This window comes from Papio anubis, chromosome 6 (assembly GCF_008728515.1).
Source record: "Papio anubis isolate 15944 chromosome 6, Panubis1.0, whole genome shotgun sequence".
Taxonomy (NCBI): Eukaryota; Metazoa; Chordata; class Mammalia; order Primates; family Cercopithecidae; genus Papio; species Papio anubis.
The window spans coordinates 41,050,174-41,076,118 of record NC_044981.1 but is presented as its reverse complement, the minus strand read 5'-3'; the positions used below and the strand labels follow the sequence as shown (position 1 = coordinate 41,076,118).

General features: G+C 37.8%; 1 protein-coding gene and 1 non-coding gene across 21 annotated transcripts in view; both read right to left on the bottom strand.

Moving 5' to 3' along the window:
* UBR2 (ubiquitin protein ligase E3 component n-recognin 2) overlaps nt 1-25,945 on the bottom strand; it is a 128,222-nt gene that overhangs the window by 26,091 nt on the left and 76,186 nt on the right. For 11 of the 20 annotated variants that reach the window (XR_646009.4, XR_002521553.2, XM_021937281.2 and 8 more), the window contains 17 exons: nt 25,179-25,289; nt 24,389-24,454; nt 22,570-22,692; nt 22,370-22,433; nt 21,325-21,449; nt 18,569-18,621; nt 16,321-16,423; nt 14,277-14,325; nt 13,700-13,854; nt 10,340-10,442; nt 7,933-8,042; nt 7,744-7,824; nt 7,245-7,423; nt 5,941-6,140; nt 3,815-3,908; nt 2,693-2,854; nt 586-689 (listed from right to left, as the gene is read on the bottom strand). Coding sequence is in view for 17 of the 20 variants with exons in the window: in XM_021937281.2 (XP_021792973.1) it covers nt 586-689; nt 2,693-2,854; nt 3,815-3,908; nt 5,941-6,140; nt 7,245-7,423; nt 7,744-7,824; nt 7,933-8,042; nt 10,340-10,442; nt 13,700-13,854; nt 14,277-14,325; nt 16,321-16,423; nt 18,569-18,621; nt 21,325-21,449; nt 22,370-22,433; nt 22,570-22,692; nt 24,389-24,454; nt 25,179-25,289 (1,882 nt within the window). In the remaining 3 variants the exon portion in view is untranslated. Of the gene's footprint in view, nt 1-585; nt 690-2,692; nt 2,855-3,151; nt 3,590-3,814; nt 3,909-5,940; nt 6,141-7,244; nt 7,424-7,743; nt 7,825-7,932; nt 8,043-10,339; nt 10,443-13,699; nt 13,855-14,276; nt 14,326-16,320; nt 16,424-18,568; nt 18,622-21,324; nt 21,450-22,369; nt 22,434-22,569; nt 22,693-24,388; nt 24,455-25,178; nt 25,290-25,945 lie in introns of those variants that run through there. The other 9 variants (XM_009205177.4, XM_021937288.2, XM_021937290.2 and 6 more) reach the window with 9 other exon arrangements.
* LOC116275472 lies at nt 1,843-1,949 on the bottom strand. Its single transcript, XR_004184605.1, has one exon. It is a non-coding gene; the product is annotated as a U6 spliceosomal RNA (small nuclear RNA).

Genomic DNA, 25,945 nt, shown 5'->3' with positions numbered 1-25,945 from the left:
TCAAAGAAATTAAAAACAACAGGAAAAAAATTCCCTAATAAAAACTGGCATAACCACCATATGAAGCATGAAAACACTATTGCTCTAGCTGACCAAGGCCCTTTCTTATCTATGCTTTTCCTTACAGTACAGCCACTAAAATGAAAACAAGAGTAGCTATTCTGTTTCTATGAAAACCAATGATATAAATTCTGTTCATACTACGTTCCCACAAGGTCATAAGTGCAGTGCATGGTCTATGAAACTTGGGAAGCCTTTGGTAATGCCAACAGTAGGGTGAGTTAGCCCACCAAGAACTGAAGCTAGCTCTGCAACACTCAGTTACATCTCCCCCACCTCCAGAAGCTCTTCAATAAAATGGGGGAATAAGTGAGAAGTGTTTGTTATAAACTTCACATGAGCTTGTGTGTTTAAGGAATTAGGAGTAATGCAGTAAAGTCAAATTTAGTTTATTAAGACAATGAAAATTAGAATGAGTCAAAATTTTAAGTGGGAGGTTTCACTTTTAAACAATTTCTTCTGGAAATACATTTTCTGATGACCTCGGACTTTAGGGAAAAATGAAAACAGGTTACCGGAACTTACTAGGAGTACTTTCTTCTTTCCTAAGAAACTGTAATGCTTTTATTTGCTGAGATATTGTTCTAATCCACTGAGTCAGATTTGGTTGGTCTGAAAAATTTAACCTGCTAGAAAAGATTATAGAGAGTATTTAGTGTTTTATTATTGTTCCTTAAGATACAAAAGACTCCTTAAATGATCACAGGCATATTTTAGACACATTCCAAATATTAAAAACAAAAAAGATAAGGGAAAATTCATTGCATTAAAAAAATTAGGATATTGGCCAATGGAAATGAATATATTATTTGTCAATATGATGGTAATAACACTGTGTATTAAAAATCTCACTCTTCAGTACTGGAATTTGCTAGAATTTCTTAAGTATCATAATCACCATCACTATTAATATCTACCAAGTGCTTATTATGTTACAAGCATTTAGTGAAGCATTTTACTGTAAATATCTTATGGTATTAGACTTAATCCTCAAAATATCCCTATATTTTGTTTCAGGTTGTAGTATTATTGCATAGGTTGTATCCCTATATTGTATTATTTGTATAGGTTGTATTACTACATTTTGTAATAGGTTTTATTATTATCCCCATTTTACAGATGAGGAAACTGAGGTTTAGAGCTATGTAACTTGACTAAGGCCGAATAAGGGACAAAGCTAGCATTCAAATTTGGCTCTGTAAGATTCCAAAGCCTGTGTATTTTTATGATTATATTCGAATATGACTAAACCATAATTGAATCTCATGGGCAAAACCCAAAAAGTGGACCAATAAAGTGACAGGTGAAATCCAACAGGAACGATTTCTTCTTATACACAGTTAATCCTCAATCTAACAATAATTAATTTCTTTATCAGTTCAAATGCAGATAAGTACCATGATATTCTTCTATAATTAAAAAGCATGAGCTTACACTCAAATCTACTAATATTTTAAGAACATTTTGTGGTAGCATAGACTAAGACACCAAAGTTTGAACTCCTAAAACTGACAAGAAAAAAATGACTTTGCTTTGAACTGAATCCAAATAACACAGAAATGGATCATTTATACTCACATAACTTAATATTTGTGCATGCAAGGTACGCAGCATAATTCTACATTGAGAAATGAAGTTCAGATTTGAATAGCAGACATTATCAAATTCATACTTGAAATGAATATGTCCAATACTCATAACTAAAAGCATCCAAAAAATTATGAAGTTACAGAAATTTTCCATTTTATTTTTTTCGTCTGCTAGACAAATTCTAAAAGAGCTAAAAATATGGAACACTTCACAAATTTGTGTGTCATCCTTGTGAAAGAGCCATGCTAATCTTCTCTTTATCGTTCCAATTTTAGCGTATGTGCTACTGAAGCAAGCACTTATTTTATTTTTGAGACTGGCTTCTGCTGTGTCACTCAGGCTGAAGTGCAACGGCATGATCAAAGCTCACTGCAGCCTTGACCCAAGCGAGCCTCCCACCTGAGTCTCCCAAGTAGCTGGGACTATAGGCATATGCCACTACATCCAGCTAACTTTTTATTTTTTGTACAGACAGGGTCTCATTATGTTGCCAAGGATGGTCTTGAACTCCTGGGCTCAAATGATCCTCCCACCTTGGCCTCCCAGAGTGCTAGGATTATAGATGTGAGCCACAATGCCCAGCTGAGATTTTTCCATTTAAAATATAGCAACAGATTTTCACTTTTTTGCCTGGTTCTTGAAACTATGAATGGCTAGTACATTGCAAAAAGTTTTATACGATTTTCAGACTGTCCTATAAAGTCAGTTTGAGTTGTTCCATCTCCCCCTACCAGTTTACTGAGCATCTCTTGAAAAGTGCATGGAAGATATTAAAAGTAGGGTCCTTAGAAATAAACCAGATACTTGGTTTTCATAAATACACAGGAATTTTACAGCTTGGAAACTTAAATTTTCACCTGCTCCTCTCTAAAAACTAAAATGATATTCCACAGGTCTGCTAGAAGAAAATGACCAGAGTTTGGAAAGTATCTGGAAAACACTATGCAACTGCCTACGCTAAGTCTTCCTCCCTGATTTATTATTTCATTATCTTCAAAGCAAACTATGGCTTTGTTATGAGTTGTCATGAGCCAAAACTTACTTGTTAAAAATATTTCTTGGAGGAAGCAGCAGAGGAATAACAGTATTACTCAAGCATTCACAAAGGGGGCAAAGGAATTCTCCGTTTTCTACATCATAGCTTGTATGTAAGCGTAATCTCTGTTGCCTTCGCTGTTCTTTAGCTTGAACGGAATCAAAATACCTTTACAATTAGAGAACATGAGGTATCAAAACAATGGTAATTTATATAAATGACAGCCACAAGCTTCAACATTTTAAATAATTTGTTTCCACAAATAGTTCAAAAATGAAAAATCTTAAACTAAATTATTTTTAACATGATTTTTGAGTGATTTTAAAAATCCAAATGGATTAAAGGTTCTAAAACAGGAAAATAAAAAAAAAGACTGCCATGTAAAAAAGCATTTACAAAGCAGCAACAAAAATTTCTTGGTGCCACTGTTCTCTTGCCACTTCCCCAAGGCTGGTGGCTATTTGTTTGTTTGTTTTTTTGAGATGGAGTGTCGCTCTGTCACCCAGGTGGGAGTGCAGTTGCACGATCTTGGTGCACGGCAACCTCCACTTCCCACATTCAAGCAATTCTCCTGTCTCAGCCTCCCAAGTAGCTGGGACTACAACGTGGTGGCTAGTTGTTAGGGGTAGTTCATAATAACTGGGTGAGCATAGTTCTAGAATAATATTGATTTGTTGGTTTTGCAGAAGCATAGAAAACACCAAGGTAGAACAAATTCAGGACATCTCATCTTATCACAGGGAGCCGGTAAAATTTTGGGAAGTAACAAAGCAAATATTAACATCTATGGAATCAAGAGTTGTCCACCCTGGACCCAAAGAAAGACAACATTACCCTTCTAGGGTTTATCCTACTGTAAAAACCCTTTTCTTCATCCACAGACTGACACAGATCCACTTCCTTCTTTGGAAGATAAAGAAGAGACTTGGATATAAAGCTAAATTAAAAAATATATCTGACATACTTTACATCTATGACAAGGCAAATAACTTTTGTTATTAGGCAAAAATACAGATTTTTTTCTTCAACATTTTTAGTTCTTTTCCTTTTTTCTAGAATAAAATTTCCTCTATGTTAAAAATTTTGAGCCCTTAAACTTCTCTTGAAAATATTAAGCACATACATTACCTTTGCCAACAATGGGCATGCATAATGTGCCCACAGCTACTAGTGTGTGTTCCACAAGACAGATCAGGGTGCATGAATAATGGATCATATTTTTCTGCATTACAAAACAAAAACAAAAACAAAAAACAAAACAAAAAAGTGAAGCATTTAATTTTCCTATAACAAATGTGCAACTTTAAATTGTAAAATCTTTGATAAAGACTTGTAAATTTGAAATGAAATGCTAGTTTATTCCTTTTGAGATACCAATAATTTATGCAAGACTTTGGATTATTCAGAAAGCAGGACTCTAATTTCCACCATCCACAGCAAATTAATTAAACATTCTCAAATTGTAAACTGAAATTAGAACTATGAATTTAAATATATCCAATCTTTTGAACATTTCACACTTTCAGGGTACTGAGGTATTCCAATTCCTCCCATTGTACCCTGAACTCCAGGTAAAAGAGCTACTCTCTTCACCGGGCTGCCTTACGTGCGTTCAGGACAGCTGGGTTACAATGATCGCTAATAAAAAATGTTTTGGCAGTAATGGGGCGCCCCCTAGAGGACAGACTGCTTAACGACACTCATACAGCAAATAATCACATCAGAGCCGAAGTGACAACAAAAAATCTAAGCATAGACCAGATCAGATGGGGAAAAAAAAAAGTAATTCAGAGTCTTCTGTCCTGGTGTCCTGGTGCTAATTTTTATATTCAAATGGGATGAAAAATCAAGAAAAACAAGATGGATGTCTGGCTTCTTTTGGAATTTTTTGAATTCTTTATATAAATTAGTATAATCTTAGAAATTTCCTAACACTCTAGAAAGAATTATTTTTAATTTGCTTTAATAGTTTTAATTTGCTTTAACACTAGAACAGTGCAAATGTCAAAGCATTAAGAAAATCCACTTATAGCCAGCTAATGCTTTTTCTTCAAGAAGTAACAAATTAAATAAAATTAACAACTCCGTCTTTGGCCTGGAATGAAATTTATAAAGCACCAAGTTTAAATGGCTATTACAAAAAAAAAGACAGGGTCTTGCTCCGTCGCCCAGGCTGGAGGGCAGTGGTGCAATCTCAGCTCACTGCAACCTCCACCTTCTAGGTTCAAGCAATTCTCGAGCCTCAGCCTCTTGAGTAGCTGGGACTACAGGTGCGCGCCACCACATTCAGCTAATATTTTTGTACTATTAGTAGAGACGGGGTTTCGCCATGTTGGCCAGGCTGGTCTCGAACTCCTGACCTCAGATGATCCACCTGCCTTGGCCTCCCAAAGTGCTGGGATTACAGGCATGAGCCACCATGCCCAGCCCAAATGACCATTTTTAAAGATGAAGCAGACCAATCTTTAGTAAGTAGGATACAAAGACTTTCTTTAAAGAGAGAAGGTAACTCTAAAAGTGGCTCTCAAACCTCCTTTCACACTGCAGTGTGAAAGGCAAGGGCTAAAGAAGTGCTCTGGGAATTTCCAAGACACAGTTCCTACTCTCAAGAAGTTTACTGTGTATCGCTCAAGCATATGCACACAGAGCACAACCTACAAGCAGAGAAATAAATGTGTCAGTGGTGGACAAAATCATGTACAGACTGGATCTCCCTGCTTTACTTCCTCAGTTGCTGAAAGAGGGCCCTCAACTGTCCTGCACAGTAATCTGTATCTCAAGAATCTGCTTTCTGGGGAACCCGATCTGTGGTGGTATCACTATTCTAAGTCAGAATTTGGCTCAAGGATTGCCTCTTACATAGGTAACTCTCTATCACTGTTCTCAGAAGATTCCACTCAGGCTCTATCAATAAGACAAAGCAATTATTATTTCAGTGTGTCAACAAATGACCAAGGCTTTGCAAGTGTACTGAAGCATGGGAAAGACTGTGAAATGCCAAAGTATGTAATGTTACATCACAAAGAAAAGCTTTACTTTGAATCCCTGCTATTTATCAGCTATATGATTCAGGTATAACTTTCTGGAGTGGTTCCACATCTGCCAAGTGGGGAATTCCTGCCTAGGTTACCTGCCAAAGATACCATCCAAGTCTATGGAGTCATTCTTAGATTTAAAAAATCTCAATGTATCATCAACCACATTAACTGGCAGTTGTTATTAATCGGGAAGATGAGGATCTAGCTATGACTTACCTGGATCTTGAATAAATTTACTTCTGTTTTTTGATAATACAGTTGATCTCTGAACAAATGCTGCCAAGACCATTGCCCTGCTTTCCACTTTAACTTCTTGCTCCTCTTGACACAATATACATGTAACGAATTGTCTTTGTTCAGGAACCTGAGTTTGTGTGGGGCCCAGCGCTGTAAGTGTCATATCTGAAACCACAGGGCTGCAATACAAGGGTTATGAATATAATTAACGATCCCAAAAACTTTCTACATAATCATAAAATAGCAGACTACAGGTATGTATGTGTGCATATACATATATATCTATATATTTTTTAAATTTTATTTTTTTCTTTTTGAGATGGAGTCTCGCTCTGTCACCCAGGCTGGAGTGCAATGGTGCGATATCGGCTCACTGCAAGCTCTGCCTCCCGGGTTCACGCCATTCTCTTGCCTCAGCCTCCGGAGTAGCTGGGACTACAGGTGCCCGCCACCATGCCCAGCTAATTTTTTGTATTTTTTAGTAGAGACAGGGTTTCACTGTGTCAGCCAGGATGGTCTCGATTTCCTGACCTCGTGATCCGCCTGCCTCGGCCTCCCAGAGTGCTGGGATTACAGGCGTGAGCCACTGTGCCCGGCCCACTTTTATTTTTTATTTATTTTTTTGAGATGGAGTCTTGCTCTGTTGCTTAGGCAGGAGTGCAGTGGCATGATCTCAGCTCACTGCAACCTCCACCTCCCAGGTTCAAGCAATTCTCCTGCCTCAGCCTACTGACTAGCTGAGATTATAGGTGCACACCACCACGCCTGGCTAATTTTTTTTTTTTTTTTGTATTTTTAGTAAAGACAGGGTTTCACCATGTTGGTCAGGCTGGTCTCGAACTCCTGACCTTGTGATCTGCCCGCCTCGGCCTCCCAAAGTGCTGGGATTACAGGTGTGAACCACCGTGTCTGGCCAGGCATGTATATATTTAACACATGGTTTTGATAACTTGGATTGTCAAGTCTTTGGTATGTATCAAAACCATCTCCTTTAATTCTCACAGCAATCTAATCTGCAACACAGATGTCACACACTCTAGATAACTGAGTGTAGTGTACTCATTCTTTCATGAATGTCCAAGATCTTCTGCAGAAAATACCCTACTATATTACCATATCTATATTCAGAGATTTCTAAGATTAAATCTTCTAAATGGAGGTCACAAAATGTACCTATGAATTCTAATAAATTACTTTAGGTTTAAAAATATACTTACAAGGAAAAAAAGCAACACTGCCCCTAGTTGGGAACAACTGGTCAATAAATTAATTTTTTTTAATACCTATTATCAAGAACAGCAGAGGTTGAGGCATCCAGTTCTAATGTCTGCTGAAAGAGTTCTTTGTTTTCATCAATAAAATGCCGCTGCATTTCAGACATCTGAGCCATGATCTTTTCTCTGCGCAGTCTGGCAATCTCTGCTTTTCTCTTCCTCTCAGCTTTGTCTTTGTCCCTTGAACTCTGAAATTATGCTCCATTCAATTAGACCATTAGATGCTAAAACACACATTTTTTTTCCAAAGCAGAAATATCTTCATTGTAAATACCAATTAAAAACTATTCTACAATCTCACTTAGACAAGAGAAAAGACTCTTAAGTTGACCTAACGTGTTTTAAAGGGAAAAAGCAGACAAAAAATTGCTACAACAAATAGAGATAAATAGTGGCATATTTGTTGGAATTTCAGTGTTGTAACTGGCAACTTAGTGTAGATAAATTTAATTTGTTCATACTGAACTTGCTATAATTTTTTAGCATTATCACACTTTACTGTTTATACCTCTTCCATTATGGTTCCTTCTGTCTCTGCCACGGGACTGGTAGGTGAACTCTCCCTCATCTTTTTAACAGCATTAAAAGTCTACAAAAAAAAAAAGTATCAGTATCCTGTATGAAATATCATCACAATGTACACGTAACAAATATTTAATATTTCTCACAAAAAGCAGAAGAATGTAGGAAATTTTACCTTCAATATCCACCGAATCATGTCTTTGTGAACTTCTAGGTAGGGAGCATTTTGTAGTGTTTCCAGCATAGCTAGTATGCTAGGAGAGTTTTTTGGCGCTTCACCAGGTTCTATGTCAGAAAAATAAAAGGCACAATAACAACAGCTAACACTTCATAGTACTTATTCCTATGCACAGGAACATAAATGCAGTTGCTTATAACACCTATTGCCCATAATTTGATTATGACTCTACCAAAGAGATTTTCAATACTTCTTGAGAATGTGACATATGTGCCTTTTACAAACAAGTTGCCAACAACTAGAATTCTTTAAGCATTCAAAAGTGACTTTTAATAGGAAACGAATTTGCTAAAATGTATTTTAGCAAAATTATATACAAATTCAGCTAAAAATAACTGGTGTACTTGAGATTTTACAGGTCTAAAAATAAACTAGCATTAAGAGGTGCACATATGTACAAATATGTTTATTTGACCATTGCCTTTAATAAAAACTAGATTCAGAATAAAATGAATTTCTTCCCCTAGGAATTCACTGTTTATTTGAATATAAGAGTTAAGTCCATATTTTCTATTAGTCTGCAGTCAGAAATGTTCAATTATCGATTTTCTTGATTTTGGTGCTGCCATTCTGGAAAAATGTGCCTTTTTCCTAAGAGGGAAGAGATTGACCTTTGTGATCTTTAATATTCTATCACATCTAAAACTCTGTGGCGTGCATTAGGGATGTGACTCTAGATAAGGGAGAGGTTTCTTTGCAAATAAATCGTGTGTCTTAATTATGTAAAATGTCTAAAGACAAATTAAGAGTAACGTTGAGGGAAAATGATGATCGTTTAATAAAAAGGAAAGAGAGAGTAAGAGAGAACCTAATATATATATATATTTTTTGAGACAGAGTCTCACTCTGTTGCCCAGGCTGGAGTGCAGTGGTATGATCTCAGCCCACTGTGACCTCCACATCCTGGGTTCAAGTGATTCTCCTGCCTCAGTCTCCCGAGTAGCTGGGATTACAGGTGCCCACCACCATGCCCGGATAATTTTTGTATTTTTGGTAGAGACAGGTTTTGTCATGTTGGCCAGGTTGGTCTGGAACTCCTGACCTCAGGTGATTCACCCACCTCGGTCTCCCAAAGTGCTGGGATTACAAGCATGAGCCATCGTGCCTGGCCAAGAACCTAATATTTTACAGTGATGAGTGAATGAAATTAGGGAGTATTCTGTGTGGTTATCCTAAAATAAACACACCAGAAACAAAGAAAGCAAAAACCACAGTATTAATCCATAGAAACAATATGGTAGAGAAAAAGAATAGGTAAAAACTGGCATCCATGAATAAAGTGTTCAGTGGGGAAAGGTGGTTTCTCCTCTTTCTCTTATTTACTTGGATGAGGGCAAAAAGGAAAACTAGAGATCTAGAAGCAAACAAAATTACTCCTCCCTGTCCCCTGGTAGCGTAATTCTCACAGTTATCATTTAGGAAGAAATGGCATTGAACACATTTACAGAAATAATCCTTTTTAATCAAAGCATTTATAAACTCCTATCATAGCACCATAAATTCATTTAAAAACACCTCAGCAAATAGCTGACTACAGGTCTGTGGCAGGGAAAGTACAAGATGAGCTTGGGCATCTTTTGGGCCAGAAAGTGAGGTGGTACTTTCTGGCCCAAATGGGGCTGGGTGAAAAGGACACAGAAACCGACTAAATAAACTCCCACTGATCAAAGTGGGCATAATTTGAGCATCAAAAGGAATAATCATTATAAGTGACTATAAAACACTGAATAAGTAAAATGAATAATATTTTAAAAAACTCTAAACAAAAAACACTCAAAGTTGCCACAATTGCAGGTAACTATCAGGCCTGCCAATAGCTGATTATGAAAATTAGTAAATGAAAAGCTTTTCTTTGAGACGTGAAATATTATGTCTACAACAAAAGGTTCAAGAAAGTACGTAAATATAAAAGCAAATATAGCAAACTACTAAATCTAGGTAGTAGGTATATGAATGTTTACTGGACAATTCTTTCCATTTGTCTATATGTTTGAAATTTTTAAAACAAAAAGCTAGAAAAACTCCCTGGCCTTCTTTCAAAAAGTCACATTTCTTTATATGAAATGACAATCTAATCCCCTATAATTTTTATTTGTTTTCAATACTGTAGAATCTTATGTCAACCACAGCTGACTGTAACTTTGAACTTAGCCCTAGATATTTTTATAAAAATATAACAGGGTTTAATATAGTACCTTTACTACACAGATGAGTACATATAGCCTCAAACATTTAGATTAAATATTACCCTTTTAGAATCCATATGACCAAATAAGAGAGGTTATTAAGTGATTTCTTAAAATCATTTATATCGAGTTAGTTTAGTAAAAAGATATATACATACTTGATATCTTCTGAGTGAAGGTAAATGTTACCACATGCTCTTCTGTGACATTCTCTAAATGCTGTTTTTCTTCTTGTAGTGCCATTCCAATTAAATGTAACACCTTGAATAAATGTTTTGTAACTTTTAGTAACAATTAAAAAAACCAAGCACATATTTTAATAAGAAATAGCAAAAAAGAATTATTGAAAAAGATAAATCAAACTATTAAGTACTAAATGCAATTAAAAACAATTTGAAGTACTAATTTTTTTTTTTTTTTTTGAGATGGAGTTTTGCTCTGTCAACCCAGGCTCACTGCAACCTCTGCCTCCTGGGTTCAAGCGATTCTCCTGCCTCAGCCTCCCCAGTAGCTGGGATTACAAGCGTGTGCCACCATGCCCAGCTAATTTTTGTACTTTTAGTACAGATGGGGTTTCACCATGTTGGCCAGGCTGGTCTCGAACTCCTGACCTCAAGTGATCCACCCATCGTGGCCTCCCAAAGTGCTGGGATTAAAGGTGTGAGCCACCATGCCTGGCCTTGAAGTACTAATTTTTATTAAATGAAAAGACTGAGGTTCATTTTCTATTAAACAATAATTGGCAAGAAAAACAAAATTTTCTACTTCAATGAGGAAGAAATTTCAATCACAAATTCTTAGGGTAAGCTAAAATTACCACCACCTGTGACCAGCAATTCACATAATATGTAAGTTTTATTCTATACCTATACTACAGACTTAAAAAAACCTTCCAAGAATCAGTGGTCAAGTAAGTACAAAGCTAAAAGTATCCCCTATGTAATTATTCAGTCTATGACACTACATAGTTTAATTTCTCTAAGGACTAAATCTTCATCATCTGAGAAAGACAAACTTTTTATCTCTAATGCCTTATCATTTATAAACTTTAGAGTCCTTCAATGTATCTCACAAAATATTCTCCATCAGACTTCTAAGAGAGTGTATTAACCTATTTGTTTTTTTACTGCTATTACCCCATGCCCAAGTTTTTCTGTGTTTTTTTTTTTTTTTTTTTGAGACGGAGTCTCGCTCGGTAGCCCGGGCTGGAGTGCAGTGGCCGGATCTCAGCTCACTGCAAGCTCCGCCTCCCAGGTTTACGCCATTCTCCTGCCTCAGCCTCCCGAGTAGCTGGGACTACAGGCGCCCGCCACCTCACCCGGCTAGTTTTCTGTATTTTTTAGTAGAGACGGGGTTTCACGGTGTTCGCCAGGATGGTCTCGATCTCCTGACCTCGTGATCCGCCCGTCTCGGCCTCCCAAAGTGCTGGGATTACAGGCTTGAGCCACCGCGCCCGGCCCTTTCTGTGTTTTTTGAGACAGAGTCTCCCTTGTTGCCCAGGATGGAGTACAGTGGCACAATACTGGCTCACTGCAACCTCCGCCTCCCAGTTTCAAGGGATTCTCCTGAGCCCTCCTGAGTAGCTGGGATTACAATGATGATTGGCTAATTTTTGTATTTTTAGTAGAGACGAGGTTTCACCATGTTGTACAGGCTGGTCTTGAACTCCCAACCCCAAGTGATCCACCTGCCTCGGCCTCCCAAAGTGTTAGGATTATAGGGGTGAGCCACTGCGCCGGGCCCACACCCCAGTTTTTAAAGGAGATATGTGTGTGATGTCTCTGTATCTTTCCCTCCACAAGGGAAGACTGTGGTTGTCAGAGACTTGGAAGAACTAGGTGACATAAAGCAAATGTACACGTAAGGTAAATATTGTTCACACCTCTCTTCTCCATTATTTCCCACAAATCTTTTGTTCATGTAATGCTGACAGTACACGACAGCTAGTACAGCTGTACTAGTAATGAGCTAGTATACCACAGCTCCATGCTTTTACACTTTAAATAGGCTTATAAATAGGAGGGCATTATAAGAATACACACATCTTAGCCAGTGAGACAAAAAGAAAGAATGATAGCTACTAAGCCTTCTGAGGAAGGCTCCAAAATTTGAATCCGAATCCTGGTTTTACTGCTTTCAAGCTATTAATATAAACCCTCAGGGAATGCCTCTGAGCCCATGTCATCATCTTTAACACTGGAAAAAAAGTTTCCCTCTAGAGTTCTGAGGATTACAAATGCTGTATGCAGAGTGCTTAGCATGGCCGGGCATGGTGGCTCACGTCTGTAACCCTAGCACTTTGGGAGGCCGAGGTGAGTGGATCACCTGATGTTGGGAGTTCGAGACTAGCTTGGCCAACATGGTGAAACCCTGTCTCTACTAAAAATACAAAAAATTAGCTGGGTGTGGTGACAGGCACCTGTAATCCCAACTACTCGGGAGGCTGAGGCAGGAGAATTGCTTGAACCCCGGAGGCAGAGGTTGCAGTGAGGCAAGATCACGCCATTGTACTCCAGCCTGGGTGACAAGAGCAAAACTGTCTCAAAAAAAAAAAAAAAAAAAGTGCTTAGCATGGAATAAGGCATAAAGTAGACATTCTATTTAATGAATAATTGTTATATCACTTAGTAGAGTTATATGGGAAGTAAATGGAACCTCACTGAAACTTGGCTTCCTCATCTAACAATGAGAAGAAAGTTATATCTATTCATGGGGTGTTGTGTGAATTCAATGAGATAATGTAAGAATGGCTTACATTAAAACTATAAAGTAAAATACAAACAAGGGGCCGGGCATGGTGGCTCACGCATGTAATCCCAATACTTGGGGAGGTCGAGGGGGGAGGATTGCTTGAGTCTAGGAGTTCAAGACCAGCCTGGGGAACATGGCAAAACTCTGTCTCTACCAAAAACACAAAAATTAGCTAGGTGTTGTGATGCATGCCTGTAATCCCAGCTACTTGGGATACTGAGATGGAGGGATCGCTTGAACCCAGGAGGCAGAGGTTGCAGTGAGCCAAGATCGCATCACTGCACTCCAGCTTCCTGGGTGACAGAGCCAGATCCTGTCTCAAAAACACAAAAACAACAATAACACAAAAAAGGTTCCAGACTTGCCACGTAACTAGCTCATAAGTCTATGAGTGCCAGTTTCTTCAACTACAAAATAAGGATATGGATGATTCAAAAAAAAATTTTTGTTTTGGAAAATAATTAGATTAGAAACATATATAAAAGATAACACATTACATCAATATCAGAGCACTACATATATAAAGACCAGGACCAATCAAGGAGAGAATGACTGCCCAGTGGGACTGAGGTAATAACAACCATGTGGTATAAAAAATCTGTCTGGCACTTGTTTTCACTGTCAGACACAAAAGCAGTAACAATATATTCAAGTTAGGAAAACACAATATGTTTCGGCCTCATTTTCCTCTGTATAGATACAGACAAGAATATTTTGCTTGTACTATAAAATACTAAAATATAAATAATAAATGTCTTCAAACCTACCCTTTGCAGCATGGACTCTGACCAGGCATATCCATTATGTTCCACAGCCCATTGCAGAATTGTTCCCATGATGCACAGCATGACATCTGACTGCAAAATGTTAACCAGGCTTGCAAACAGAGGGCAGAATGGAGGCAACACCGGAGGTGGGAGTGCTGAAAATACAGTTGTTATTACTATCGGTTTCTTTTACAGAACATGCTTTAGAAACTATCCCTTTGTTACTTTTGATAGTTTTAACTAAAAAAATATTCATTAACGCACACCTTAAAGCTATTATTTTACGTTCTCAAGGTCAAATCTGTAAAATGAGCCACATAAGTAGCAGCAGTACAAAAGAAAGTCTGTCTTTTCCCCTAGGAAGGTTTTAAGATCTGAGATAAAATCAAACCAGAGGAGACTTAGTACAAACTATTTCTATGTTAGCATATTTATTATTCCTTTGAATAGGAGGTTGTTCACTAGGAAAGCTTACATTTAAATATTCATTCCACCAAGGACAATCATCGTAGTTAATAGGAAACAATGTTTAACATGTAAAAAAGGGGCATGACATTTTTGGAAAGATTAAAAATACCTGTATCTTCTCTATTTTGTCTTTTCATTTTCCGTTGAGCTTCTTCTGCCTAATAAAAGATAAAGTTATTTGGGCAGGGAATTAGTAATATAAAACATATCCAAAACTAGTGACGTAAGTCCATCTTTGTTGTATTATTTTCTTTTCTTTTTTTCCTTTGAGAGTCCTGCTGTGTCACCCAGGCTGCAGTGCAGTGGCACGATCTCGGCTCACTGCAATCTCCGACTCCCAGGTTCAAGAGATTCTCCTGCCTCAGCCTCCCAAGTAACTGGGACTACAGGTGCCCACCACCACACCCGGCTAATTTTTATATTTTTAGTAGAGACGGGGGTTCTACTATGTTGGTCAGGCTGGTCTTGAACTCTTGACCTTGTGATCTGCCCACCTTGGCCTCCCAAAGTGCTGGGATTACAGGTGTGAGCCACCGCGCCTGGCCCTTTTTTTTTTTTTTTTTTTTTGAGACTTAGTCTCACTCTGTTACCCAGGCTGAAGTACAGTGGCATGATCTCAGCTCACTGCAACCTCCACCTTCCGGTTCAAGCAATTCTCCCTGCCTCAGCCTCCATAGAAGTTGAGATTTACAGGCACCCGCCACCAAGTCCGGCTAATTTTTGTATTTTTAGTAGAGACAGGGTTTTGCCATGTTGGCCAGGCTGGTCTTGAACTATTGACCTCAGGTGATCCACCCGTCTTGCCCTCCCAAAGTGCAGGGATTACAGGTGTGAGCCACTGTGTCTGGCCAAGGATGAAAATCTAAAATCAGAGAATAACACAACTGAGGCCAGGGTGCGGCAGCTCACACCTGTAATTCCAGCTACTCGGGAGGCTGGGGCAGGATAATTGCTAGAACCTGGGAGGCAGAGGCTGTAGTGAGCCGAGGTCTGCACTCCAGCCTGAGTAATAGAGTGAGACCCTATCTCAAAAAAAAAAAAAAAAAAATTCTATCCTTAGTGTTCTAGTCCTCCCCCAAACTGATACATTAAGGTTATTATTATTTTAACTAAAAGAATCCCCAAATGAGTTATCTATTACTTCAAATTAGAAGAGAAACACGTACAACCCCAAACCAAAAAAACTTATTTAAGTTTGAACTCTATGACTTCATCAAAAACTAAATAAAAGCTTTATGTTTAAGTTTTGTTTAATGCGGTTATGCTGTTTATTGAAAAATCACTTTAAGAGAAGATTGCTAAAAGGCAGATTTTTTGGTTTTTTTTTTTGAGTTAGGGTCTCACTCCCATCGCCCAAGTTGGAATGCAGTGGTGCAATCATAGCTCACTGCAGCCTTGACCTCCTGGGATCAAGTGATCCTCCTATCTCAGCCTCCCGAGTAGCTGGGACGAGAGGTGCATGACACCATGCCTGGCTAATTTTTGTATTTTTAGTAGACGTGGGGTTTCACCATGTTGGCCAGGCTGATCTTGAACTCTTGAGCTCAAGCGATCTGCCCGCCTCAGTCTCCCAAAGTGCTAGGATTACATACCCCGCCAAAAAGGCAAAATTTAATTACCTAGGAATGATTAGAAAAGCTTCATGAATCTCTATGAAAAAGCATGTTAAATAATACCAATTCTGAAATGTGCATAAAATGGATTAACTGATTATAATACAGGTTGAAAATTTGTTTTAAAAAACTATACCCATATATGTATAGGTATGTATTATATAGATCTTATATACGTATGCACAAAATGCTAGGGGGAAGCTCCAAAATGTTAGGTGAGGGTATTTTAAGTAATTTCTACTTTCTTTTTTATATATTTTCCAAATTCCCTATAATAAAAATACCATTTTTCAAGCTGCAAAAGCAATAAAAAGTTGTTTAGGAAAAAATAATTCAAGCCAGACACAGTGGTGCATGCCTGTAATCTCATCTACTCAAGAGGCTGAGGTGGGAGGATTGCTTGAGCCCAGCAGTTTGAGGTTGCAATGCTCTATAACGGCATTGTGAACTAAAACCTAGCCTGGGCAACATGGTGAAACCCCATCTCTTAAGAAAAACAATGCAACCCTTCCCTGCTACATTTTAAATTTTCCCAATTACCTTGGACTGTTCTGCCCTTGAAAAGTGATAGAAATACAAGTTGAACTCTTTGGCACATTCTGGTTTCAGTTCATACATGCCTCGTCCTGTTAATCCAGGTTTCCTATGAAAGAAAGGACCTTAGAATATTATTACTAAAGCCATACACTAATTTATGAGATAGTCTTGGATATTAGAACAAGAAAGCAGAGCTCTCATATACTGCTGGTGGGTGTTAAGCTACAACTATTTTCAGTGGTTGATTTGGCAATCTAAATCCAAGTTCTTACATGCATCTGTTTTATTTAGCACATCCACTTGGAATTTATCCTAACTAGACAAGAGAACCTAATGGACACTGCAGTGGCAACAATTAAAAAGTCTAACAACGGGAAATAAGTAACAAATTACAACATCTCCAAACAACTGAACACCATTAACAGTGATGATAATTTCTCTATTTTCACATGTAAAGACCTCTGTGTTAAGTTTTATTAAGCGGAAAAAAGCAGGTACACTATTGGGGTTTAGAGAACTTTCCTAAGCAAGTTATAAAACCCAGAAGCCAGATATGAGACATAGTTTTAAAAACAGAAATGACACGAAGTTAAAAAACAAGGGACAGACTGGAAGAAAGTACTGTGATGTGTTAAACAAGAATTGATATTTCTAATATATTATAAAAACACTTTTGGAACAAGAAGATAGGGACAAACAACCATAAAGAAAAATGCATTAAAGTATGAAAAAACAAATGGCCAATAAACACATGAAAAGATGCTCAACTTCCCTGTTATTAGAGTAATGCAAATTAAAATAAGGTACTAAAAGACTGCTCATACTAAAGTGTTGACAAAGTTGCAGGGCACTCTTCATACACTGCTAGTCAGAGTATAAATTGATGACTTTTCTTGGGAAGGCAATTAGGAGGTATGTATCAAAATGTAATACAAGCTTTCATTTTGATCTAGCTAATCCTCAAATACTTTCACAGTCAAAAGATACACTTGTTAATGCTGTATGTACAAGGATGTTCAATATTTGTTTATAAGAGAAAATCTGGAAGTTATGTATTACACTTACAGGGAAGAGGTTAGATACATTACAGTACATGACTACAGGGACGTGAAAAAGGGCCTGGCGCCATAGCTCAGGTCAGTAATCTCAGCACTTTGGGAGGTCAAGGCGGGCTCGATCATCTGAAGTCAGGAGTTTGAGACCAGCCTGGTCAACACGGCGAAACCTCATGTCTACTAAAAATACAAAAATTTGTGGTGGGGTGCCTGTAATCCCAGCTACTTGGGAGGCTGAGGCAGAAGAACTGCCTGGACCCAGGAGGCAGAGGTTGCAGTGGGCCAAGATCATGCCACTGCACTTGAGTCTCACTTTGTCACCCAGGCTGAAGAGAAAAAGGATGAAGTATGCCTATATGTACTGACAAAGTGTATTACGTAAAAACTAAAAAAAACCCAATAAAAACAACAAAACCCCTACAAAGACACAAATACATGGAAACATTCCATTATTTAATTTTAAAAAAGGTTATAGAATAGTAAATATAAAATGAAACCATTTTTTGTTATGTGTTCCAAGTACACAAAAAAAATTTAGAAAGATATATATCCAAACATAATAGAAATCATCTGAGTGGTTGGATTACAGGTAATATTTTTTCTTTGTATTTTTCCATATTTTTTCTAAAAGCAAGTATTGTCTTTATAACCAACAAAAAATAAAGACACTATCTTCAAAAATTTATAGTGGGTTAAAAAAAATGAATATATTGTCATTGGGATAGGAAGTAAAGAAAAAACAGGCTTAAGAAACTGCCTCAGTATCTTTAAGGGTATAAACCAGTTTATTGACTGGGGAAGACGGTGGACACTGGAGAAAGTGGCATTGAGAGGCTATCCCACAATTTAGGCGGCACATTCCAATAAAAACAAAGAAAGCAGTTTTAAGAAACTACAATGCATTTACTTAGATCACTGCTGAGGTTAATTTTTACTATTTGAAACCATCAGCTATGAATACCTATTCTGAATAGGATGAAAACCCTCACAATGTCACTTTATGTTGCCGAGTACCGGGTGAGATCAGAAAAGTGAAATGTCAGTGAGAGATCTAATTCAGAGCTATAATTTGAAAATGTCTGTCACTCTCTGAAAGCTGCAACTTCATTCTCAGTTACATCAAAGAAAACACTCTAAGAAAAATGAATGTACTGGAAAAGTAAAAAAGAATGTGAAATAATAGGAAGTAAACTCACCTGAAATGGGCAACTGCTTCGATTACACTCTCCATGCCAGTCTCCTTGTTCTCCTAAAGGTACAGGACACAAGTGTGTTTCATGTTAATAATAACTACTAGCACTCTGAGCATTGCGTTTTATCTCACTGACCCTCATAAGAACCTAAGGTAGATACACCTTATCTCCATTTTCACAGATGAGGATTCCATAGCAAACACAATGATTTATACAAAACTAGACACACTTACTTGGTAAGCTGATGTTCATTCAAATTGATATATTATTTTTAAATACATAAAATAGATAAAACTTTATGATTTTAAAAAAGTCACTACCATATGGAATCAAGGTAAGAGCTTTCTAAACTAACTAATTGAAAACACAAACTATATAAAACATTTTAAAAAATTTATGTAAAATACTTCTGGTATTTTATAAAACAGTTGCACTAATTTCTTGTCTATTTTCAGTATAACAGCACTTCCCAAATCGTATCTCATTCACGACAAGATAGTAATAGGAGTTCTGTGAATAAATAATTCTTTAAAATGTTTGGGAAATACAGTTACAATCACTTTATTTTTTATTTTTTTTGAGATGGAGTCTTGCATTGTTACCCAGGCTGGAGTGCAATGGTGTGATCTTGGCTCACTGCAACCTCTGCCTTCCAGGTTCAAGCAATTCTCCTGCCTCAGCCTACCAAGTAGCTGGGATTACAGGAGCCTGCCACCACACCTGGCTAATTTTTTTATTTTTATTTTTTTTAGTAGAGATGGGGTTTCACTATGTTGGCCAGGCTGGTCTCGAACTCCTGACTTTGTGATCTGCCCACCTTGGTCTCCCAAAGTGTTGGGATTACAGGTGTGAGCCACCGTGCCCAGTCGACAATCACCTTATATAAGGCTTAAACCACTTTAAAAATGCTTTTTTAAAATTTTATCGTTCCTTAAAGTTTAGGCTAAATTATAACTGCTTCCTAACAACTTGGGATTCACTTCCTGCATTAAAGCAGTACAAGTAATTTTTATCTTGACTAGCTATTTAGTGACATTAAGAAATTATTCATCATTCGGCCAGGCATGGTGGCATGTGCCTGTAATCCTAGCTGCCTGGGAGACTGAGGCATGAGAATCGCTTAAGTCGGGAGGGAGGGGTTGTAGTAAGCCAAGATCGTGTCATTGCACTCCAGCCTGGACGACAGAGCCAGACTCTGTCTCTCTCTCTCTCTATATATATACTTATTTAGAGAGAGAGATATATCAATTATTGTTTTTAAAAGTGTGATAATATAAAGATATGGTTTTTTAAAGAGTCCTCATTTTCTAGATCAGAGTTTTTCAACCTCAGCATGACTGACATTCAGATCAGGTATGTTGTGGGGGTTGCCCTGGGTATTGCAGGATGTTTAGCAGTATCCCTGGCATCTACCCACTAGATACCAGTAGCACCCCACACCCCATCCTGAGTAGTGACATTCAGAGATGTCCCCTGGGGGGTAAAATTGTCCTCAGTTGAGGAATCACTGTTTTAGATACATATAGTCCTATTTATAGATGAAATGGTAAATCCAGTATTCTCTAGGCAATAATACAGTGGGGCACAGAGGTCAGTGGTTGGGGTATAGATGAAAACAGACTGGCCTCTGTTGAAGCTGGTGATGGGGTTGTTAAACTATGTTTTTTAATATCTATAGATGTTTAAAATATTTATAATACAAAGTTTAAAAGTACTACTGTGCAACAAAGATAAGATAGGTTGAAATCTCAGAAAAATAAATGTTAAGGTTGAAAGTTTTGATCTATGTTTCAAATTAGGGCAAACATTTTGAAAAGCCTCAATGAAAATAGTCCCTTCTCAATTATAAGGGTTGAGTTTCTGAAAAGCCCCATGGCTGAAGTATAGGTTGCTGGGGAACTTATCACCCCTGGAAGGAAAAACAGTTACAATTTTACCTATGAATGTCCTTGTCACTATTATTTTACATTCACTAAAATGAAACAAGGGCTCATCATTAAGAAGACTCTCTGGAGGCCAAAAAGGAAAAAGCTTAGGAAAACATTATTTATTCTACTCAACATAGGTGAGTAGGTACTTCTGACTCCCTTCCTCAATACACTAGGTTATAAAGCATTATCCATACCCATAGCAACTTTGTACTAAAGACCCTATAATGACCTCTTTCTATGGGGTACAAACATTAGTTCTGAGGTTTGGGCTTACTTTTTGTTTAGTGCCCTTATCTTCTTCAAGGCTTTATTGGAAAAGAAAAGGTTCTATTACTATTCTGCTTTTTTTTTTTTTTTTTTTTTTGAGTCAGAGTCTCGCTCTGTCACCCAGGCTGGAGTGCAGTGGCGCCATCTTGGCTCACTGCAAGCTCTGCCTCCCAGGTTCATGCCATTCTCCTGCCTCAACCTCCTGAGTAGCTGGGACTACAGGCATCCGCCACCATGCCCGGCTAATTTTTTTGTATTTTTAGTAGAGACGGGGTTTCACTGTGTTAGCCAGGATGGTCCCTATCTCCTGACCTCGTGATCCACCCACCTTGGCCTCCCAAAGTGCTGGGATTACAGGCGTGAGCCACCGCGCCTGACTATTCTGTTTTCTACTCCTATGCTCTTTTTCTAATTATTTATAATAAGAGTGACCGGAATTATACACATCCCATGATAGTACATTTTACAATTATGAGAAAGGTATATAGAAGTAAATCTATAGCTTCTAGACTGAGAGGGAAAAGTTTCTACAGTTTTCTTTTTAGAAATGTAGGTACTTACATCTTCAGGTAAAGACTTTACCAATTCACTATGAGCCATAGGCTTGATACTCAACTGATGGATAATCTCTCGCTTGATTTCATCTGTAGCATTTACCTGTCCAACTCCAGGACTAAATCTCTCTCCTGTCAAAAATGAAAAAGTATATATACATACATTTAACATAATCACAATACTTTTGTGATATATACTTACAATTCATGCAGTATCTTATATTTCTCTAAGTCTGTCTGAGCAATGGGAAAGTAAGGACTGTTCTGGCAATAAGCCAGGGAGAGAGCAGCTCCTGACCATGCTTCTGTGTCTCAGACCCAACACGTGAGGGCAGGCTTTAGGCAGTGGAGAGAGCTCTTGTTGCCGAAGAATGGGATCAGAAATGTGAGAAGGGATTAAATGTGGTCAAGGAAACTGCATTTACCCCATTCTCCTTGTGGGAGCAAGGAGGGAGAGCCTTCCTTTCCCCTTCTATCTAGTAGCAAATAAAATATCAACTTTGGAGACCTTCTTCATTGGTATAATTTCCTGACAGTAGCCAGGATTCTCTGCTCTGTGGACTACGGCGGGTCTAAAACAGTAGTAAAGGACTGAAAATATAGGTAATAAGGAAAGAAATCCACATCTATTAGCCATAGGTCTCCTTTAGCTTGGAATTATTGTATCTGAAGTCAAGAAGATACTTTTGTACCACAAACCCATGGAGAGAAACATAGTTAAGATATAAATCAAGAGTAAATAGATCTTAAATATCCTATTCCTTGCTTGCTAAATTCTCCTGTCCCCCAATCCCCCTGCCACCACCCTGCAACATACAGTCTTCCAGTTTATTCTGCTTCGGTAGTTGTATTTTCTCCTTCTTCCAAAGCACCAAAGTGCTGTAACTCTCAATATTACAGTAACCAGAGGGGAGAAAAAGAGAAATATTCCAATTCTCTTACCCTAAGACTGAGTATCCTCTCAAAACAAGGGAAACACAGGCCAGAAATTCCAAACTATTGGCTACTATAAATGTCAATGTAATTTATTAAATGCCTCAATTTAAACTTACCAACAAGCATTATAATGAGGTATAGCATTTCTTCTATTAGAGTATTGTTCTGCTGAACAACATCCTATAACGAGTGAGGGAAGATAAAGTTCAGAGATAAGAATAGGCATATTGTATAATTTCAAAGGATTAACATATCCAAAAAGGAGGAAAGATGCTTCTTTAGCAATGTGTTGTGGTTTCATAAAACATGTTCTTACCTTATGGGTAATCTCAGAACTAAATCTTTTTCCATAGTCTGGAGTACTGAAAATCTGATAAAGTTCAAAGCGGCTGAGCATGATCATCAGGAAATGATTTGGATCCATCATGGAGACACCTGTCTTTTTTTTTTTTTAACGTTTGAGATAAAGGAAAAGAGGAAGGTCAAAGGGGCCACTATTGAAACAATTAGAGATAGTTTGGCTTGCACAAGAGAAAGCAGTTTACCAATTCTAAAAGGTTTACCAATCCCAATAAAAGATGAAAACTCATTTAACCTCAATCCCTACTTGTGGTAGCAGACAAGTGTGGAAAGGAATCTAAATTGGTAAAACAAAATACAAGCACACAAGCCCCAAACCTAAGTCCATCCAGCACAGTAATACGGACTATGAGTTCTCTTTCCTTCTAATGCTTTGAAATAATTGTATTCCTATGAATTCAGTGCCAAAATTTTATTTTGGCGTTCACTGATCACTGTTTGAACTCGGCAATGTGGCAGATTAATTAACCTTCTAGTATTTTAAAAATATCGATCATATTAAATTATTATCAAGATCTCCTATTTTTTTCTGGTAAGCATTATACTAACTGAAGTGACAGCTTTTAAATATTAGTTTCAATTCTCTTTTAATTCCATTTGTATAAATTATAAATCAACCTAGATTTTGTTCTGAACTAATACTTTTTTGAAATACACATTTTTTTTACTTTATTTATGAAGTCTCACTCTGTCGCCCAGGTTGGAGTCCAGCAGAGTGATCTCAGCTCATTGCAACCTCCGCCTCCCAGGTTTAAGTGATTCTCCTGCCTCGGCCTCCTAAGTAGCTGGGACTACAGGCGCATGACACTGCGCCAGGCTAATTTTTGTAATTTTAGTAGAGACAGGGTTTTGCCATGTTGGCCAGGCTGGACTCAAACTCCTGACCTCAGGTGATCCACCCGCCTCAGCCTCCCAAAAGGCTGGGATTACAGGTGTGAGCCTCCGCGCCCGGCCAGCTTTATTTTTCTATAGTGACTAACTCCATTCAGCAGTAACAGAGAACAACTACTATGTGACAGGCACTATGCAAGGCCAAAGGGACAAAAAAAGAAACAAGACATAACTGCCATGGTTTGGTGGGGTGGGGGTAGGATGCTGAAGAGTAAACAGTAATCACAATCCAGGTTGTGAGTGCTATGGCAGGGTTAAATACCATGCTAGGGTCCTCACGAAAGGGACATGTAGCCAAGTTTTAGTGTGTCAGGGAAGGCTTCCTGGAGCAAGTAATGCTAAAGTAAACACAAAGACAAGCAGGAAAATAAGTTAGCTAGGTAAATGGAAAAGGAAGGGGTGGGTAACTTAGGGAGGAAAAGAAATATGCAGAGTTTAAGATGTATGAGAATATGGCAAATTCAGGGAACTTCAATATACTTTAAGTATCGCAGTCCTGGAAAATTAGTTTAAGGGGTTTAAACTAAGAGGTTTAACATTAGTTAAAGAACCAGAGGACAAGGAAGAAAGGATGGCTTTCAGGTAAATGACTTTAGCAACTAGGTAGACTGCGTAACAATTCACCAAGGTAGGGAACTGAAGACAGGAAGAAGGTATGGAGGAAATATGAGGAGTTATTTTGAACACATTTAATCTGAAGTGTGTCTAGGAAATACAGATGGAAATGATCTAAACACTGTTAGCCATGTGAGTTTGGAGGTTAGGAGACAGGGCTAGACTGGAGTTATAGATTTGGGAGTGATCACAAGTGACTCAATTCTATGGAAATAACAAGAAGCAAAGATTCCCCACAACCTTTAAGTTCAATGCTTTTAATTCATTACCTGAAGCATTACTATATCCTTGTCAAACATCTCACGTCTGCATTTCACATTATGGTAGTAATAAATCTAAAAAAATAAGTAATTATATTGAGTAAATAGTTTTTATTGGTTCAGGCTCTCTCTCTCTCCCAATCCTTTCCCAAAAGCACAAGTTTGTACAAGAATGTGTGCATGTGTGTGATGTGGTTTTTCTAACAACTACCTTAGTATAGACTAATTAGTTACAGATTTTCACATTACAGTGGTCATGATATGGTTCACATTTTGCAGCTAACTTGCTGGGTCTCCGAATAAAGTAAAAGGTTGTGGTCTCAGGAAGGTTAGGAGCTACCAAAAACAGGAGGAAAAAAAATCTGTTTACAGCTATACCACCCTAAATGCGCCAGATCTTGTCTGATCTTGAAAAAAAAAAAAAAAAAAAATTCATTCCAAGCCTATGTGAGGTCTATAAAAAGTAAAACCTCAACTTTACAGCTATATTAAAAGGACTTTATCTTTTAATTCAATTTAATTTAAATAGATAAAATCTGGATTTTTGTTTTTTAATATCCAACTTTGTTCTAAAAAATTATTTCAAGTAAAAATTATGACCACTGTTGTTCATTTCTACTTTTTATATTATTTCTTGACAAACTATGAATAAAAGTTTTAAGAAACTTTTGTTTTATCATTAAATCTTTTCAAACAATTTTAATATAGATCCTCAGCTTTCACTAAGTCCACTGAAAATTACAACCTTCATAGAAGCCAAGAATGGAATGAAAACTCTTCATAGAATTAGAACACTGACCTGGTTTACTAGAGAGAACCCATTTCTTCTCCACATTCCAGCATGTACTTGGGCACATAAAACGAGACATCTAAGAGGGTGTTCTATCAACATGGGTGGGCTAAGCTCACTCTATATATACAAAGAATAAACAGAAAACAAAAAAACCACACACATTAAATCAGTTCTAGAAAGAAGTTTGGTCGATAGGGATAAACACTTTTATAAAACACAATATAAATTATTATTATTATTATCATTTTGAGACAGAGTCTTACTGTCACCCGGGGGTAGTGCAGTGGTGCGATCTCCGTCTCCCAGGTTTAAGAGATTCTCCTGCCTTAGGCTCCCGAGTAGCTGGGATTACAGGCATGAGCCAACATGCCTGGCCAATTTTTGTATTTTTAGTAGAGATGGGGACTTGCCATGTTGGCTAGGTTGGTCTTGAACTCCTGACCTCAGGTGATCCACCCACCTCAGCCTCCCAAAGTGCTGCGATTACAGGTGTGGACCACTGTGCCCGGCCTTATTTATTTTAATTAAGACATGTTTGTGTGATGGTTAGTTTTATGTATCAATTTAGCAAGGCTATGGTATCCCATTTATGGTCAACACCAATCTAATGTTGCTATGAAGGTATTTTTTACACATGATTAACATTTAAATCATAGACTGGCTGGGCATGGTGGCTCATGCCTGTAATCCCAGCACTTCGGGAGGCTGAGGCAGGTGGATCACCTGAGATCAGGAGTTCGAGACCAGCCCAGGCAACATGGTGAAACCCTGTC